Source organism: Nycticebus coucang, chromosome 14, assembly GCF_027406575.1.
Source record: "Nycticebus coucang isolate mNycCou1 chromosome 14, mNycCou1.pri, whole genome shotgun sequence".
Classification (NCBI taxonomy): Eukaryota; Metazoa; Chordata; class Mammalia; order Primates; family Lorisidae; genus Nycticebus; species Nycticebus coucang.
Genome location: NC_069793.1, coordinates 33,958,038 through 33,976,381, shown reverse-complemented (window position 1 = coordinate 33,976,381; position 18,344 = coordinate 33,958,038). Strand labels below are relative to the sequence as shown.

The 18,344-nt window shown below is 37.6% G+C and overlaps 1 protein-coding gene across 1 annotated transcript in view; it reads right to left on the bottom strand.

Moving 5' to 3' along the window:
* The window catches only part of DCDC1 (doublecortin domain containing 1), a 520,443-nt gene that overhangs the window by 11,668 nt on the left and 490,431 nt on the right, over positions 1–18,344 (bottom strand). Inside the window, 4 exon segments of the mRNA XM_053562883.1 lie at positions 6,580–6,750; positions 7,997–8,133; positions 14,371–14,472; positions 15,196–15,348. Coding sequence (XP_053418858.1) covers positions 6,580–6,750; positions 7,997–8,133; positions 14,371–14,472; positions 15,196–15,348 — 563 coding nt within the window.

The following is an 18,344-nucleotide window of genomic DNA, read 5'->3' as shown; positions in this document are numbered from 1 at the left end:
AGAGAAATGCAAATCAAAACTACTTTGAGATACCATCTAACTCCAGTGAGACTAGCCTATATCACAAAATCCCAAGACCAGAGACGTTGGCGTGGATGTGGAGAAAAGGGAACACTTTTGCACTGCTGGTGGGAATACAAATTAATACATTCCTTTTGGAAAGAGATATGGAGAACACTTAGAGATCTAAAAATAGATCTGCCATTCAATCCTGTAATTCCTCTACTGGGCATATACCCAGAAGACCAAAAATCACATCATAACAAAGATATTTGTACCATAATGTTTATTTCAGCCCAATTCATAATTGCTAAGTCATGTAAGAAGCCCAGGTGCTCATCGATCCACGAATGGATTAATAAATTGTGGTATATGTACACCATGGAATATTATTCAGCCTTAAAGAAAGATGGAGACTTTACCTCTTTCATGTTTACATGGATGGAGCTGGAACATATTCTTCTTAGTAAAATATCTCAAGAATGGAAGAGAAAGTACCCAATGTACTCAGCCCTACTATGAGACTAATTTAGGATTTTCACGTGAAAGTTATAACCCAGTTACAACCTAAGAATAGGGGGGAGGGGAGGGAGGGGGGAGGGGGGTAGAGGGAAGGGGATTGGTGAGATTACACCAGCGGTGCATCTTACAATGGTATATGTGAAACTTGGTAAACGGTCTGTGAAGCTAGTGAATGATGCCCCATGATCATATCAATGTACACAGCTATGATTTAATAAAAAAAAAAAAAAAAGAAAATAATCTTTTCTCAAGAATATTAAATTATATAGAGAAAAAGTCACAATAGCTTGTTAGGTAAACAGAACAGCTTGTAAAACTGTATATACCATGTGATATATTATGATCACAATGGCAAAAAAATTATAATCATTTAGAAACCATAGAAATAAATATACTAAAATGAGAATAACCGGTTATTTGAAAGTGATAGAATTTTCTTTTCCTACTTGGTGCTTTTATCCTATTCTAATTTTAAAACAATATATACTGTTTTCTCATTAGAAAATGGAATAAATCTTATTTAAAAAATCAAAAAATTCACAGCAATTATTTTTTAAAAACAAAATAATAGTAGATCCCATATGATTTGTTTTGTGATTTTTCTTAATTTTCCATAATAATGGTCACCATCTTAGTTTACTTGGGCTGCAAATGCCACAGATTGAGTTGCTTAAACAACAGACATTGATTTCTCACAGTTGTGGAGGCTGGGAAGTCCAAGGTCAGGGTGCCAGCTCATCTGATTTGTAGATGAACACCTTCTGTGTCCTCACACGGCACAGAGAAATATCTCTTTTGTTATAAGGCCACCAATTCAATCAAATTAGACTCCCACCCTGATGACCTCATTTAACCTTAATTATCCCCTAAAAGCACTATCTCCAAATGCAGTCACATTGGGGCTTACGTCTTCAACACATGAATTTGGGGAACACAGTTCAGTACACAACAGTCACTATCTTGTTCTTCTGCTTTAGGGCAACCAAAGGGATTATATCTGAGTTTCTGTGTGGGCTGAGAGCAATGGGAGCCATCTTGAAAATATATAGACATAGGTGTCTCGGAGAAACTTATGTAGTTTGTAAAGATCTACGAGGGGGTATTTCCTATATTTTTACTCACTTTACCACTCAAATGTCACTATACTATAAAGATTATGTTTTCCATTTATAATACGAAAAATAAACACAATTTAATAAAAACATACATGGAAGGCAAAATGTGAGTTAAAGTAGTTATTGCACTTGGTTTTTACCAAGACTATTTAAATGAGACAAAGTCATTGAATTTACAAAAACATTAAAAACTGCATTTGAAAATCAGACATTTTCAGTACAACTAAGTTCTAAAATATCTAGTCAATTTATGACCTTTATATTCTTATTTATTAATTTTCCAAATGTTATCTAAATTTACTCCAGTATCCTCTTTAAAATGGGTTATATAAACCAAATGTTTGTAATTTATGCAATAACAAAAGTTCATGGTAGAAGAACAATGTTCCATAAATAATTCCTCACCCACAATTTACTTTGTGAGTTTAGTGTTCATAGACCAGGCCTCCTCAGGGTGGGGCACAAGGGCATCACAGAACTATGGCATTGCTCCCTGCGGCACGAGGTACTTGCTTATCCAAATCAAAAGGCCCTGCTTCTCATTCTTTCAGCTCCTGCTCATGTGTTCAGGATTGCTCCTGGGCTGAGAAAGAACACACTGACTTTGAGAGTCTGTAGAATCAGAGGGATGTTGCAGGAATGGGAGAAGACAAACGCTTCAGGAACACATAAGGAGGGGCTCAGGCAATCATAAATCAGAGAAAGATATTGGTCCTGAAGAAAGAGCCACTAACCCTGGAGAGAGAGCTGCCTTGGTGCATTGATGACTGACGAGCCGACACCAGTTGGAGATGAGAGTAGCTCTAGCCATGTTCAAAGAGTGGGTGGGAAGAACGTGCTTAAATCATCCAGAATAGCCACAGCAGTGAAAGCAGGTGAGAGAAAGTCTGCATTGGATGGGATTCAAATACCATCCGGGGGTTTCGTTATAGAAGGTAGAGTGAAGCACTTTGAAATGTGTTCTGTTTCTCATTCTTCCAGTGAAAGTACCAACCATTGAGACTCAGAGCTTCTTTGGAATGAGTGTCATTAGCCAGAGTCCCCCAGTGAAATCTGAACCCTACCCTTCCTGCTGCCTATTTGTTTCACACACAGTCCTTTCTCCAGAGGTATTCTTTACAGCCAGCAGCCTGAAAGGATACATTTCTAAAGAATCTCATGCAGGCCCCTAAAGACAAACATATACAGCATGGAAAAGGAAAAGGAAAAGATTAGAAATTTTATATATATAGCAAAAAAGGAAACAATGTGCAGAAAGCAGAAAACTTTTTAGAGATTCTCCCAAGTGTCTCCTTTCTTCACACAGAGGCCACATCAATCTCTGTAAAACACTGTTTTCACCATGCTGTTTCCTTATTCAGAGACACGTGGTGACTCAAACGTTTGAGTCTAGGATAGTGTTACGGACTGAATCGTGTCACTTCAAAATTCATGTTGAGGCCCTAACCCCCTCCCCCGTGTGATTGTATTTAAAGACAGGGCCTTTAAGGAGGTAATTAAGGTTAAATGAAGTTATAAGGATGGGACCTATTCCAGCAGGAAGGGTTTCTTTAGGAGAAGAGACACCAGAGACCTTCTCTCTTGACACACACAGAAGAAAGGCCATGAGTGAACACAGTGAGAAGGCAGCCACCAGCACACCAGAAAGGGAGGCCTTGCTAGAAATCAATCCTGCTGGCACTTTAAATCTTGGACATCCAGCCTCCAGAACTGTGGAAAAAAAAAAATTCTGTTGTTTCTGTTGATTAATACCCAGCCTGTGTATTGAGTTATGGCAGACTGAGCAAACTAATACATATAGTACTGTATGTCTACAATATACTTTTAAACACTTTCTCCAGTCACTCCTATCTCTCCCTATTTCAGCCTCCGAGCACCATCTATTTAATATGCTTTATGAATTCTAACACCCATAGCTTTCTGTGCGGTGCCCCTCCTCCTTGTTAATATTTGTTCTGCCTAAGATGTTGAATCTTACCTATTTCTCCGGCACCATCAGAGTTCCTGATTGATTCTTTTGTACCCCTTTGTCCTTCACCCCAGACAGGCACAGCGTTCCCCTTCTCTGAGCTCCTGTTGAACTTCCTGCCTGCACTACTAATTTGAACTTTCTCACATTCTGTCAGTACTTCTCTCAGAAAAATGGCAGCTTCCTTGTCATATATATTTCCCTACAAAGAAAATCTGCATTTGTCGTAAGAAATTATAAAACATACAGAAAAACACACAAGAAAGAAAAATAAAGGTCAACCATAATTTGAATTTCCAAAAATATATATGACAGTAAAATCCTTCCAGTCTTTCTTCTATATGTATACCTGCATGTGCATGGCCTTTAATTCTACATGGTTTGTATTATGCCTCTTTCATTTAGTATATCTTAAACATCTTTCTTATCGTTATTCTTTCTAAAAGGTGCTATGAATTGAATTATTCCATCCTATGTGCTATAATTCATTTAACCTATTCCATATCTAAATTATTTATAATCTACCTCTGTTTTAAATACCCCTGTGATAAATATTCTTAACAAACAATATTTGCATAAGCTTATGAAAACACCCTGGGGATAAAGTTCTAGAAGCGCATTTACTTATAATTTCTACAGCCAAATTTTCCTCCAAAGACTTGTACTTTCATCAATATGAGAAGTGCCCATTTCCACATGCCAAGTAAACCTTGCATATATTTTTAAAGGCTTTGTCAATTTGAAATATTAATTTAATGAGAGCACAGACCATATGTTACTTTATTCCTTGTGCTGCTATGACTACTATTCATGTTAATCTGTCACTTATATAGCACTATTTAGTTTCTAAAAATATTTTCACAGGCGTGAATTAGAATAATACTATGCAACATCTAGCATGGTGCCCGTCTTATATAAAGTTCATAAAAATTATATGATCGCAGAATAATAGTTATGGAATGCCTTTGATATGCTATACTGAAAGTCACATAAGTCAAAGTCATTCACTGAATAGATACTGATATATGTAATCCTTGTAAAAATTATTATAAGTTTTTGCTATCCTGAATCTGATAGGCTGTCTTTTCCCATTGTCCCTGCCATACACTTTGCCTGTTAATTATTTCATATTCTCTCACTGTTCTATCAGTTCTAATTGCCATAGTAAGTGCAAGTAAGCACATCTGAGACTTAGAATCTACAACATGAACTCTGTGATTTTTTAAGAAACCAGCAGGGAAAAAACCATTTCAACTTTGTTACAGTGCTTTTTCCAGGAAATTCTCTTCTGCAAAAGCTTTCACTCCTTTTTAAAAAATTCCTTTTCATTCTTAGCCCCAGGTGTATAAAGGTCCTTTCCTTGGACTCCGAGTTTTGAGAATACATGTTCTGCATTTTTAGCTTTCATTTCTCAAGTATAGCAAATGTTTTGTCAATTTCTGAGATGCAATTGCTCTCACCATTCTTATTAAAACTCCTTATCAAACAGAAGTGGTCTCCTGTACACTTTGAAACTGGACAAATCTTTAGGGGTAGAACTCATCTGAGACACCCCTTCTACTCCATGTCCTCTCCCCAGCTTCCATGAACTTCTCTAGGCCATCTATTTCATCTTACCTTGCCACCACCCCTCAGTAACATCTTACCTTTATGTGAATTTCTCTTTTCCTAGAAAAATTCATGAAAAATTTCACAAAATAAAATAAAATCTACTATTTAAGATATGACTGCAACAGATGGGACTTAAAAAAAGACTCTCAGAATTTATTTAATATGTGCCCCAAATTTTCATTTAAAGATTAGGACAGGGCGGCACCTGTGGCTCAGTCGGTAAGGCGCCGGCCCCATATACCGAGGGTGGTGGGTTCAAACCCAGCCCCGGCCAAATTGCAACCAAAAAATAGCCGGGCGTTGTGGCGGGCGCCTGTAGTCCCAGCTACTCGGGAGGCTGAGGCAAGAGAATCGCTTAAGCCCAGGAGTTGGAGGTTGCTGTGAGCAGTGTGAGGCCAAGGCACTCTACCGAGTGCCATAAAGTGAGACTCTGTCTCCACAAAAAAAAAAAAAAATAAATAAATAAATATTAGGACAGAATATCAAAATTTTATTTATTTATTTATTTTTAATTAAATCATAGCTAATGTACATTAATGTGATCATGGGGCACCATACACTGGTTTTATAGACCGTTTGACACATTTTTAGCACACTGGTTAACATAGCCTTCCTGGCATTTTCTTAGTTATTGTGTTAAGCCATTTACATTCTACATTTACTAAGTTTCACATGTACCCTTGTAAGATGCACCGCAGGTGTAATCCCACCCATCACCCTCTATCCGCCCACCTCCTCCCTCCCTCTCCTCCCTCCCCTCCCTTTCCCCCTTCCCCCTATTCTTAGGTTATAACTGGGTTATAGCTTTCATGTGAAAGCCATAAATTAGTTTCATAGTAGGGCTGAGTACAAATTTTAAATACCTTAAATTACAAACAATAAATTGACGGCTATTCATCTTTTCCTTAGTCAATGTTTTAACTTTGGGAAATAGGAATTCTGCTCATGTTAAGATGGTGCTAGTAGGAATATGACAGGCTTTGTCTACTGAGCACTGTTGTTTTCCTAATGTATGACATATCATGGGTGAAAAAAATCACTCTTTTGTGAACTGGATTTTAAATAGATGAGGAAATTATTTTAAAATTTAGATTTTAGTCTTTGGCTGGAATGGGTTTAATTGGCATTGTCCTTTGCTGGCCAAGTATTGTATTCAGATTCCTACGTATGTTAGACGGCCTTGGACTTCACATGTTCACACATCTAAGTTCATTTAATTATCAGACCAACCCTGTGGGGACAGTATGATTCCCATTTTATGGATGAGAAAATGAGGTTCAGTGAAGGAAAGTAATTTGTCTGACCCGACAATGCAGAAATGTCAGAGCTGGGATTTGAACCCCCTTTTCATACTAGATTTACCTCTGCAATACTTCTGCCCCAGGCATAAGTGCCGTCTTCAGGTCGGCCACCATTTAGGTAAATCCATACTCGTTTTGTGTCGGGTTGCTGATACAGTCTACTCTGTTTGACTGCAGACGCCACTGGAGAATTCTTTTTGGATTGCCATTCTTGAACTTCAGAAAGGTATGCCTGTTAAGAAATACCCAGAGAACGTCATGTTTAGTGAACCGTCTGTTTAGCATGTACACCTCATGTGACAAAAGCCAGAAATACCTTGCCACTAAACTGTATTGAAAAAATTTTAGTGAGCAATGATTAATTGCATTAGCCTCTCCTGTTACTGACTCTTCAGTAAGTTGTCCTGGCATCAATGAGACCCAAAAGGCAATAACAATCATTAGACTAATAATAATAATGAAGCACTCATTTTGGCAAAGTACTGAACTTTTACTTGTAATGTAAAGAAATGAAGGGAGATGTGCTTCTGGATTTCTGAGTGGCATTTCTCTGACTGAGAAATTGCTCTGCAGCTAACAAATGAAGTTTTGATTAGAGTCACAACATCGTTTCCTTTAACCAAGAAGCACATAAGGGAGTATACATGGAATGTTGTTTGAGTCCTTACTTGCTGCCTTTTAAAATGCAGCAGCCACTCTTATACTTGCCAGATTCCTGCCAGGCTGCATTTCATCCTACTTTAAGCATGTCCTAGTTCAATGCTTTGCATTCATTCCCTGGTCAGTGATTTATCCTTCTTAGCTTGGCAAGAAAGCATATTTCTGGCAATGTCAATTTCTTTTTTCTAGTAATGTTGACTCAGGAACATGTCTAAGATTGAGACTGAACGCATTCCTCAAATTTGAGAAACTCTATTAAATAGAAACATATCATTTTGATGGAAAACTCAAAGCAAAAAGTTTTCCCCTGGTTTCTTTCCCTAGTCTTCTCTCGACAGCTGACCTTTACCATTTCGACTTTTTATATCTGGCAATCCTGACTGATGAACCGATTGGACTGAAACCACTTCTTAAATTTTTCACTTCTGAATGTCTCCATCGCAGTTAGTATTTTGCTCCTTGGTCTTTTTACATATTAAGACATGCCCTTAGGAGTAATGACCAATAAAGCCATAAGGCTCAACTCGACTACACTTATTACAATTACCTTTGTACCTATCCACTGGGCCTTTTTCTCCTCTTTGCTAAGGTCATAATTTCTGGTCTCCACTCAAACAAAACAGACTTTCATATGAGCTGGCTGTCTTTTAGACAGCTACTCTTCAAATGCCACTCAATGCTTGGCATATGCTTACATGGTCATAACCGCTCAGATGCTGAGAATATATTAATAGTATGATTTTAAAACTCAGTATTGTACTTTTAAATGCTTATAAAAGAGGCAAAGTCTTTAATGTCTAGAATCCTAAGGAAAATACCTCTGTATGACATATAAGTTCCATGAGTTTAATTTCCTCTTGAGTCTGCTTGGTCCAGCCTCCTTCAACCACCACCGGCTGTCCAGGGCTCTTGGTGGGGAACATGGTGGCCGGCTGACGTGCTGCTATTCGCCGCCCTGAGGAAACAAGCCTCAAGAAATTTTGTTGCTCATGATAGGCTTTCAGATTTCAAATAAATTGGCTTGTCTTTCTATGCATAAATCATTCCACCTAGGAGCATAGGCTAAAATACTAAATATATCATAAAAGCAAAGATGCCTAAGGTAATAGTCTCGAACAATACCTCTTCACATGGGAACTTGAGGCTCTAAATAGCCAGGATACTCACTCTACCGATGGCAAAGAGAGAATGACAGTTTCACACTGGCCCCAGCCTCACATCCACGACTTGGTTCAGCAGTAATTTAATCAAATAGAATTCATGACTTTATATAGTTCCTATCATCTCTTCCAGTCTTGGAACATATGTTTTGTTCTCTTCACTAATAATAAGCCTTTCCCCCACAATTAGCTTAGCAGCCTGGGGATTAAGTATTTCTAAAATAATATTAACTGAAGAGACAGGAGCCTTTTTTTCTTATCTAATAATATCCTGTGAGCACGATTAGTTTCTGACACCTCTGCTATGCCCTCTATTCTGTTAAGAAACTGCAGTAAGAGAAAATATTTATTGGAATACTGTATTCTAAAGAATCAAAGGCACTATTTAATGTGTGGTAATTCCAATTTATAGATTTTTTCAACCAGAGCACTTAAAACCATTATAAAAGAGGTTTTGAAAGTCACACTTATAAATTGTTTTTTCTGTGTTGAAGATATACTTAGCACTGAATTTCATACTGATCTCTAAATTTCTTAAGTAACAGGAATGCTTTCTCTTATGTACTCTTTCCAGAAACCTCTCTTGAGCAATAACTATGGATCAGGCATTGTGCTTGGATAGTGCAACCACAAATGCATTTGAGGCTGAGTCCTTGCTCAAGTTTGGAGAGAAATGCAGCATCACAGAAACATTACATCAATAGATGATTGCAATTACGCAGCACCAGGGAAGTACAGAAGTTACTGCCTTAGTCCAGGGCATCAGAGAAGGCTTCTTTAAGACAGTAACATTTAGGTTGAAAAAATAGTAACATTACTAAAATGGAGTTGAGTCTCAATTTTGTTGCCAATATACTCTCAATGTGCAGATTTTCAGACTATGGCGACATCAAAACTCTTGGAAAATAAGTTGACACTTGCAGAGGATAAAGCATTGATGCTCTTCTAGCTCAGGTTTATGGAAACAGATCCAGCAACACGAATAAATGGCAGCAATGAGTTTTCAGAGAAACCAGAACTCTATGTGCCTAATAGGGATTCATACGCAATTTACAGATGTGGAGAAAACATAATTGAATCAGTCAGGGAGTTACAGTGACAATGTCATTAGGTTTTGGAGAGGACCAGAGTGGTACCTCACAAACAGATGACACAGATTGATAGTAAATATAGTTTATTTCCAGCTCTATTTATAGAACCTATTTATAACAGGTTCTCAACTGTTCATACCTCCCATACCTCCAAACCTTAACTTATGACACACAAATTTTTATAAATCATATTTCAACAAATATTTTACTTATAATGCACTTTGAACACTAAAATTTTGTTCAAATAAAGAGGGTCCAGAAAGGTGTGCCTGTTAAGAAATACCCAAAGAACGTCATGTTTAGAGAACCGTCTGTTTAGCATGTGCAACGCATGTGACGAAAGTTACCTTGTAACTAAACTGTATTGAAAAAATTTTAGGAAGCAATGATTAATTGCACTGGCCTCTCCTGTCACTGACTGTTTAGTAAGTTGTCCTGGCATCATACTGTTGAGTTCTGGGGACTGAATGTAGAAAACAGGGTGGCAGAGCAATTATACATTATTTGGTTTTGTCAGCTTGCTTCTAATGGTCCTGAGAAAATGAATGCATTTGCACTATAATGTTCATAAAGAGATAGCCACAAAAGGTTTTATTTGGGGAAAAAGGTCTTATAATAAACTATTATTTATGTAAGTAAGAATAACATAATTTGAAACCAAGCAATAATACATCAAATAAATTATTTTTTATTTTATTATTACATTTATTCATGTATCCTATTTTATTTCACAGGAGATCAGAGGATAATAATGATAATAGCTAACTATTAATGGGGCATACCTCTTCCCTACTCCTATTGTTTCATTTCAAGTCGACGGAGCCCCACTGATACTGCAGATGATTTTCCTGATTAGAAATTGAGAAAAATATGCTGAGGATTTTTGGCCCTTTATTACCATTGTTTTCTCTCAGAAGCTTGAAGGAGTGCTTTGCTATTCTTTCAGGCCAGATAGCTCTCTCCACAGCCCTCCCTTACTGGGAGGCCCACTCTTGTCCAGCATCATCTGTGTCTGGAAGATAAGTTCACCCAATTTGGAGTTTTGATTGCAGATTCATTTAGCTTCCACACGAAATTCAATGCTTCAATGTTGCCCCTATTTGTGACTCAGGTCATACCGCCACTTCTGAGTTTTGTGTGTCAGTTTTATAACCTCAAATGGGAAAATGGGTTGCCTTCTCAGGAATCCATAGACGTGTACCAGTATTTATCGAATATTTATTATGTGCTAACCATGTAGTACATATTTGGCATTTGCTACTTAATTATAAAAGCCCAACAAAGAAATTACTAGTATTATGAGTAGCATTGTTCATGCTTACAAATGAAGTGTAAAATCAGCATAGCGCAGTGTTTTGTGCATACTGTATGCTCAGTAAACAGTTGTTGCACTTAACCAATGGCTATAAAAACAAAAACTAGTTGATTCCATAACTGTTCATACCTCCCATACCTCCAAACCTCAAGAAGCTTCCTGTAAGGGAGGAGTATGGGGAGAGCTATTTGGCATGAAAGAATAGCAAAGCACTCATGTTCTCAAGCTTCTGAGAGAAAAGTATCTTATAGGTACTACATTTCATGAAACTAAAACATTCTCACTTATCCTATCCTGCTAATTCCAACAACCAGAAAAAAAAAACCCTTCCTCAGAATAAGTATTTTATAAGCATGTTTCAATTTTATATTTAATAGTAGAAAACATACCAGTTTGTCAGTAGAGACAGGATTTATCCTAGCACTGAATTCTGAGAGTAACTACATCAACAAATCCCTCTGTAATGGACACCAACTGGCCAAATATTAGACTGCTTTTAACGACGATATTATAGACGACGCCGAATGAACTTTAAATGTCTTTTCAATATTTAACTGTAATAAAAGCTGAAGACATGATATAAAATCTGAATTCAGCTCTGCCAGTTGCTATTTTCAGTATGTTGCTTTCTATTGATTTAATTTGATACAGAAATAGAGCTTAGGAAACTCACTGGAGTTAATGGTTGAAATTCCACTCATTCTTTAATTCATTCTACAACTATTCAGAGAACAAACTAGAAAAGTACGGAATTTATAATCTGACATAGGAAAGATAGTCACACTAATGCGTAATTATACTAATGGGATGAGGACTATCAGAGGGGACCGTCAGGGTGTGATGAACTACTACCTTATCCCCAGCTTGGAATGTTGAGGAAGTAACAAGTAATCTAAAAAACAGATAATAAATAGGAGCAAACAAAAGGAGAGGAGAGGGAAAACTTTCAGGCAGAGGAAACTGAACTGTACCAAATGGTCAGAGTTAAGAAAGTCTATGGCACATCTGATGGAGTAAACAAAGCATCTCAGGAATGGAAGAAAAAGTATCCAATGTACTCAGCCCTATTATGAAGCTAAATTATAGCTTTCACATGAAGGCTATAACCCAACTATAGCACAAGACTATGAGGAAAGGGCCAAGGAAGGGGAAGGGAGGTTGGAGGTTAGGGCGGAGGGAGGGTAATGAGTGGGGCCACACCTACGGTGCATCTTAGAATGGGTACAGGCGAAACTTACTAAAGGCAGAATACAAATGTCTACATACAATAACTAAGAAAATGCCATGAAGGCTACGTTGAACAGTTTGATGAGAATATTTCAGATTGTATATGAAACCAGCACATTGTACCCCTTGATTGCACTAATGTACGCAGCTATGATTTAACAATAAAAAAAAGGGAAAAAAAAGAAAGTTAAAATGCATGGAGTTCAGTATGCAAGGAGAAAGGGGAACCTAAAGAGAGCATAATCATAAAGGGCCACTGTGTATTTTCACCCACAGTGCCTGGCTCTAACTCCCATAGCCTTGTTACAGTCTTTAGTTATAACGCTGGGTATGTGAGGCCTCAGAATACAGGATCTCTCTGACCTTCTCCTGCTTTCCTTTCACCTGCCCCAAGGCAGGATCTAACCTTCTCCCTCCCCCCCAAGCCCCTTTTTGATTGTAAAATCATAAGACCCTCATTCCATAGAGGGTCCTGCCACATATCCAGGGGGAAGGAATGCTGACATGATGAAGCTTCCATGAAAACCCAAGATGACTAGTTTAGGAGAGCATTAGCTAGCCCAACATAGGCGCTTCCCGGAGGGTGGCACTCTAGAGAGGGCCTGGAAGCTCCGCGCCCATTTCCCCAGACCTCACCCTCTGCATCTCTTCATCTGTATACTTTATAATAAACTGATAAACGTAGGTCGTAGGTGTTTCCTTGGGTTCTGTGAGCTGCTTCCCACAAACTAATAGAATCTAAAGAGAGGGTTGTAGGAACCCCAACTTGAAGCTGGTCAGTCAGAAATTCCAGAGGCCTGGACTTATGATTAGTGTCTGGTTGTAGGTAGTTTTGGGGACTGAACATCCAACCTGTGGGATCTGATACTATCAGAATTGAATGGGAGGACACCTAATTAGCGTCCTTTGCAGAATTGATTGCTCACTTGGGGTGGGGAGAAATACTTCCCTAGAAACACTTCCCCAACAGAGAGGTCACAGAAGCCTCTCTGTTGGTGATTGTCACAGTGTGAAGGCAGAGGAAAAGTTGTTTGAGTTTTTTTAAACAAGCTCATTAAAGAGTTTCAATTTCATCCTAAAGATAATAAGGAGCCTCAAAAAGTTTTGTTTGAAGTACTATAAAACCTTTGCTCTTTTACATAATCTCTTCAACTCCAGAATGTCACCATTATGAACAGAAGGAAAACTACTGTCCAGACTGAAAGCAGGGAGACCAGCTAAAAAAATGTCCCACTCACTCAAGATAGCAGCTTGAACTTGGAAAATGGCAGTGGGGATGGTTAGAATTCACTTGAGATTAACTTGACGTATTCAAAGTAACAAGACTTACTGAATATTTGCTTGGGAAAGGTGAGGGAAAAGGAGATGATGCCAAGAACAACTAGCAGGTTTCTGAGACAGAACACCCAGGTGGTGGAAGAAGCCATGACTTAGAGAGGCAATGGAGGCATTGGTGTGGGGTGATGTGGTAGCTTTAGTTTTGGACATGTCCATAGGACGTTCAAGTGGAAATGCCTCGTACCAGGAGTAGTAGAGGTCAGTAGGAATAATAGATGCTTTTCACTGACAACCACCTTTTTTTTTGGTAAGAACTGAATAATAGCCATTCAAACCAGAGTTCTGTCTAGTGCGTTTAGGACAAGTTGTGCTGTTTATGGAAGCAAGATTCATTATGTTTTTGCTTCCACTGTACATACTCAGGAACTGAACGAAATTCTGCTTTGGTAATTATAGAGCATGAAACATGTTCTATCCTAGACTAAAGTTCATAGTATATTGTTTTCCCCCAAAGAACCATTTGCATCTCTAGTGGTGGGAATAGTATAAGGTCAGGAACCTAAGATTCTGTGACAAAGAGAGTGGAGGAAGAGGACAGATGACACCAATCGATGACTTTGGCTATAAATGGCAAATCTGACACTGCATAGAAAGGAAGTCATTTAAGTTACTGACAAAGATTTTTAGTATTTCCTCACTTAGATTATTAAAAAAAAAAAAATCCTTCTTCCCCAGAATACCAAAAGAACAACAAGTTTTGTTTAAAAACTAATTCAAAAGCCCATAAAATGTCAAAGCCACAGGGTAGGTTACTTGGCCTAGATAGCCTCCTAATTTTTTTTACTATGTATAAGTACAAAGCCATCTGGTATTTATTTTAATATAAAAATTACACATGTAAAATTAGTATGAAAAATATAATATTGAGTTTTAGACTTTTCCCAACTAATTTAAGTAACTAATAAAAGGACACTGAGGCAGCTTACTAATTTAAGTAACAGAATATTTATACAGGACTCAATGGTTAAACACCTGGTATCTAGTGACAGAAAATAACCATGAGCAATACGAGGTCACACTTTGCATTAAATATGGTGATGCTTGGTCTAGTTCATACTGACCTTTTAATTGTCTCATTTTGTGTTTCATGGTATCCAGATCAGCCAAAATTTTGTCCTTTTTCAGCCAGTTTTGTTTCTCTAATTTTTCTGCTTCCTGCAAAGCTAGAATAATAAAAATACATGATATTTTATCTTACATTCTTTTATCAACAGTAATTTATCATGTACACCAATAATTTATAAAGAACTTTCTGCTTCAAGAAATAGATTCAATTAGAAACAAGTAATTAAAAGGTAAGGGTCATTAAAAGAAACCTCATTTGAAAGATGACGGGGCTTAAGGCATTTCTTTATGGAACAGAGAGAGGGGGGAAAAGAAGAACGATGCTGTTTTATTATATAGATTTACCATATGCAATAGCCATCTTTCATTTTCTACTTCCACAAACTATTTGGAGGTGATGAAAGCCTGGCTTGGAACCATTCATTTTTTAAACATCCACCTACTGCCTAAAGGGTGCAATTCTTAAAAATGAAAATGTGCAGACAGGTCGTCCTCAGTGTGAATTAAACTCATTTGTTATTTTGTAATGTATATCATTATTCTCAGTCTCACAAACCAAGGATCTCTTTATCAACTAAATTAGACATTTTTCCATGCAGAATACTCCATTCCAGTAAAAAAAAAAACAGGCCATTGTGCAAATATGGGAGTATAGCTATCTTTGTTACATATTAATTGATGGACTTCCTGTTCTTTGTATAAATATGATGTTATTATGTTGACATTCTACATATTTAATACATTTTCTTATGGGCACATAAAATCTGTTTCTCTCTCCCTTCATATACTTGTTTGAAAGAAAGCAAAAACAAAAACTTTACCATTTGGAGATAGAAATGGTTCACCACAAGATACCCAGATGGCAATAGGATTTCTGAGGATGAGGGCCAGCACAGACGTATCAATACCATCCAAACTATCGGATGTTGCAGGCTTTGGAAATAATTTGTTTTTCACTTCCATTTTCAGGTTTTCTGGGGGGTGGTAAAATGGCCTTTGTGAATTAATTTGTTTATTCAAAATATTTCATTCTTCCCTCATAACATGATTCAAACAACCACTACTAAAATCAGAGATCAGTACATAAATTTGATCAGAAACTTCAAATGCAACCAAAGAATTTAAACTAATGTGATTGTAAATATGTTTTAATTCTTTTCTTTACACATCACCTAGAAATGAAAGCAATTTGACATGGCTTATCAAAATACGTACTGTAAAATGAGAAAAATAAAGAGTTAAAGCAAGTGAGAGGGAAAGGAGTACAGCAATAGACTAAAAGCCAAGGATAAGCTGCCTCAGTGTCCTTTTATTTTAAATGAATAATAATATCTATCTTATTCTTCTGTTGGGATAAGTAAAAGAAAAAAATAAGTATGTAGAAGAAATAGTATTTGGCCTCTTTACTTTGGAAAGCATCCAATAAGTGCTAGATATTATTTTTATTATTCAACAGAAATAAATACCGTTCTGTTTTCATTTGCTGGAGATAAAGCACAATCAGAGCTCTGAGCTTCCTAGTAGCCAAAGCAATTTCCCATTTCTTCTGGCCCACAAAGATAAACTCCTCAGGAGATGCACTTTCCCTGATCCTGAGATATGAGAGAAATCCCTTTTTAAGGGTCCTCCTAAAGAGGTTATTTGTGATATAGCTAATAGTATCCTGCAATAGAAATTAATATATTTTGAGAATTCACTGTGTGATGGACATTTTACCAAGACCTTTATATGCATTGGTTCACACGATTCTTAAAACGAAACTTGGAAGTTGATCTTATTACAATTCCTCTTTTACAGATAAGATCATTGAGGTTTAGTGATATAGCGAAGTGGTGGCAGAGCCAGGATTTAAATCCAGGCCAACCGTCTCAAGAGCCTGTGCTCTTCACCACTGCCTGCACAGGAAGTACCACGTGGAACGGTGACAACACTATTTGTAAAGTTCCTCAACACCAACTGACAGCACAGCACCAGGACACAATTCCATAAAGGGGGCAGCCCGCTGATGGCCCTGCTTGATTTAAAGATCACTAGAATATAAAGAGGAAGGTATGAAATCAAAAGGGTGCGCTTTGATAGTCCTGTACAAATAACATTACTTCCAATCAGATTTTAAATAGAATTTTAAAGAAGAGTATTTGAAATTTTAATCTTATAATACCTGGAGTTCAGATATTCTATATGCCAAATAAAGGTAGAACTATGTTTTTGTTATCAGCTAGGCATTAAATGTTTGCATAATTCTTAAAACCCAGTAGAAAACAAAACAAATAACATCCTACACATAACAATAAATATCCATTGAAAGTTTAGTAAACATCAACGAGGCACTAAGCGAGATACACACACACATATACATATACATACGTATATTTTAATTCATATTTATGAGAGCCAAATGAATACAGATATTGAATACATTATATTCAAGTGAATATACCTCTATAGACATGGATATATAGATATATTTGCTATGGTTTGAATGTATCCCTTTCTTTTTTTTTTTTTTTTTTTTTGGCCAGGGCTGGGTTTGAACCCGCCACCTCTGGCATATGGGACTGGCGCCCTACTCCTTGAGCCACAGGTGCCGCCCGAATGTATCCCTTTCAAAACTCAAGTATTAAAACTTAAAGCCCGATGTGATGCTATTAAGAGAGACAGGGGTCTTTAAGGGATGATTAGGTCATGGGGGTTCCTCTCCTTGTGAGTGGGATTAAAGCCCTTATAAAAGAGAATTCATACAGCCTTGGGCTCTCCTGCTCTTCTGCCTTCTGGCATTGAGTACACAGAATTCCTCCCCTGTGAAGGATGTAGCCTTCACCAGACAACCAAACCTACTAGCACCATAATCCTGGACTTCCTAGCCTCCAGAACTGTGAGAAGTATATATTTTTTTCTTTACAAATTACCCAGTCTGTTACATTCTGTCACAGAAGCACAAACAGACTGAGACGATATTCACTATGAGTGTGCGTGTGTGTGTGTGTGTACGCATGTGTGTGTGCATGCCTGCCTGTGTTCATGCGGTCCTCATAAAAACTCCATGAAGTAAGTGACTATTAGTATCTCCATTTTACAAACGAAGAGGTTGAGGTACGCAATGGTTAAACAACTTTCCCCAAATCACTCAGCTATCAGGTGAAAAGGCTGGGATATGAACCCTGATATTCTGGTTCCAAAATCCAAGTAATTAACCCCTAAACACTTTAAGTACAACAACAGTGGAAAGTCTCCCATTGAGAAAACTCTACTGAACCACTAGTAGCATGATTTGCTCTTATTAAGCAAATAGTTGTTTGGGATGCAGTCCCTGGCTGCAAGCTGTAGACAGCCTAATGAGATACAGAGATGTAAACAGATAACTAGTATGCAATGTCTGTCCAGTCTAGAGGCCTTGGCTCTACCTCCCAAGCTATTGAAGGGTGTGCATTATAATGCAGTGTGATAAAAGCTGCAATAGAGGGCAAGTGCCTGAAGTTTCCGGGAGTTTATAGAAGAAGTGGACATGATCAGGGCAGAGAAAGGAAGCTGGAGAACAGACGTGTAGAGAAGACACCTTCACTCCTAACAGTAGGAAGGGATTTGCACTGATTTAACCCCAGTTTCTTAAGTGGTCTCCAGTAGGTTTGGGTTGTCAATTTAAAGGAAAAGATGCTCATGTTCTATAAAATGGCTTAACTGTCAAACATATTTTATTCTATGCAATTTATTTATATTGTTTCAGTGCTGAAATAAAAATTTACATTAATTTAATTTTTTTCTTATTATTCTACATGGTAAAACAACCTGAGAGTCTCACTAATACTCTTGGAATCACCTATGATTTTGAAATTCTAGAAGTCACAAAATAAAAGAATCACACCAGGCACGGTGGCTCACGCCACTAGTCCTGGCCCTCTGGGAGGCTGAGGCGGGTGGATTGCCTGAGCTCAGAGGTTCAAGACCAGCCTGAGCTAGAGTGAGACCTCAT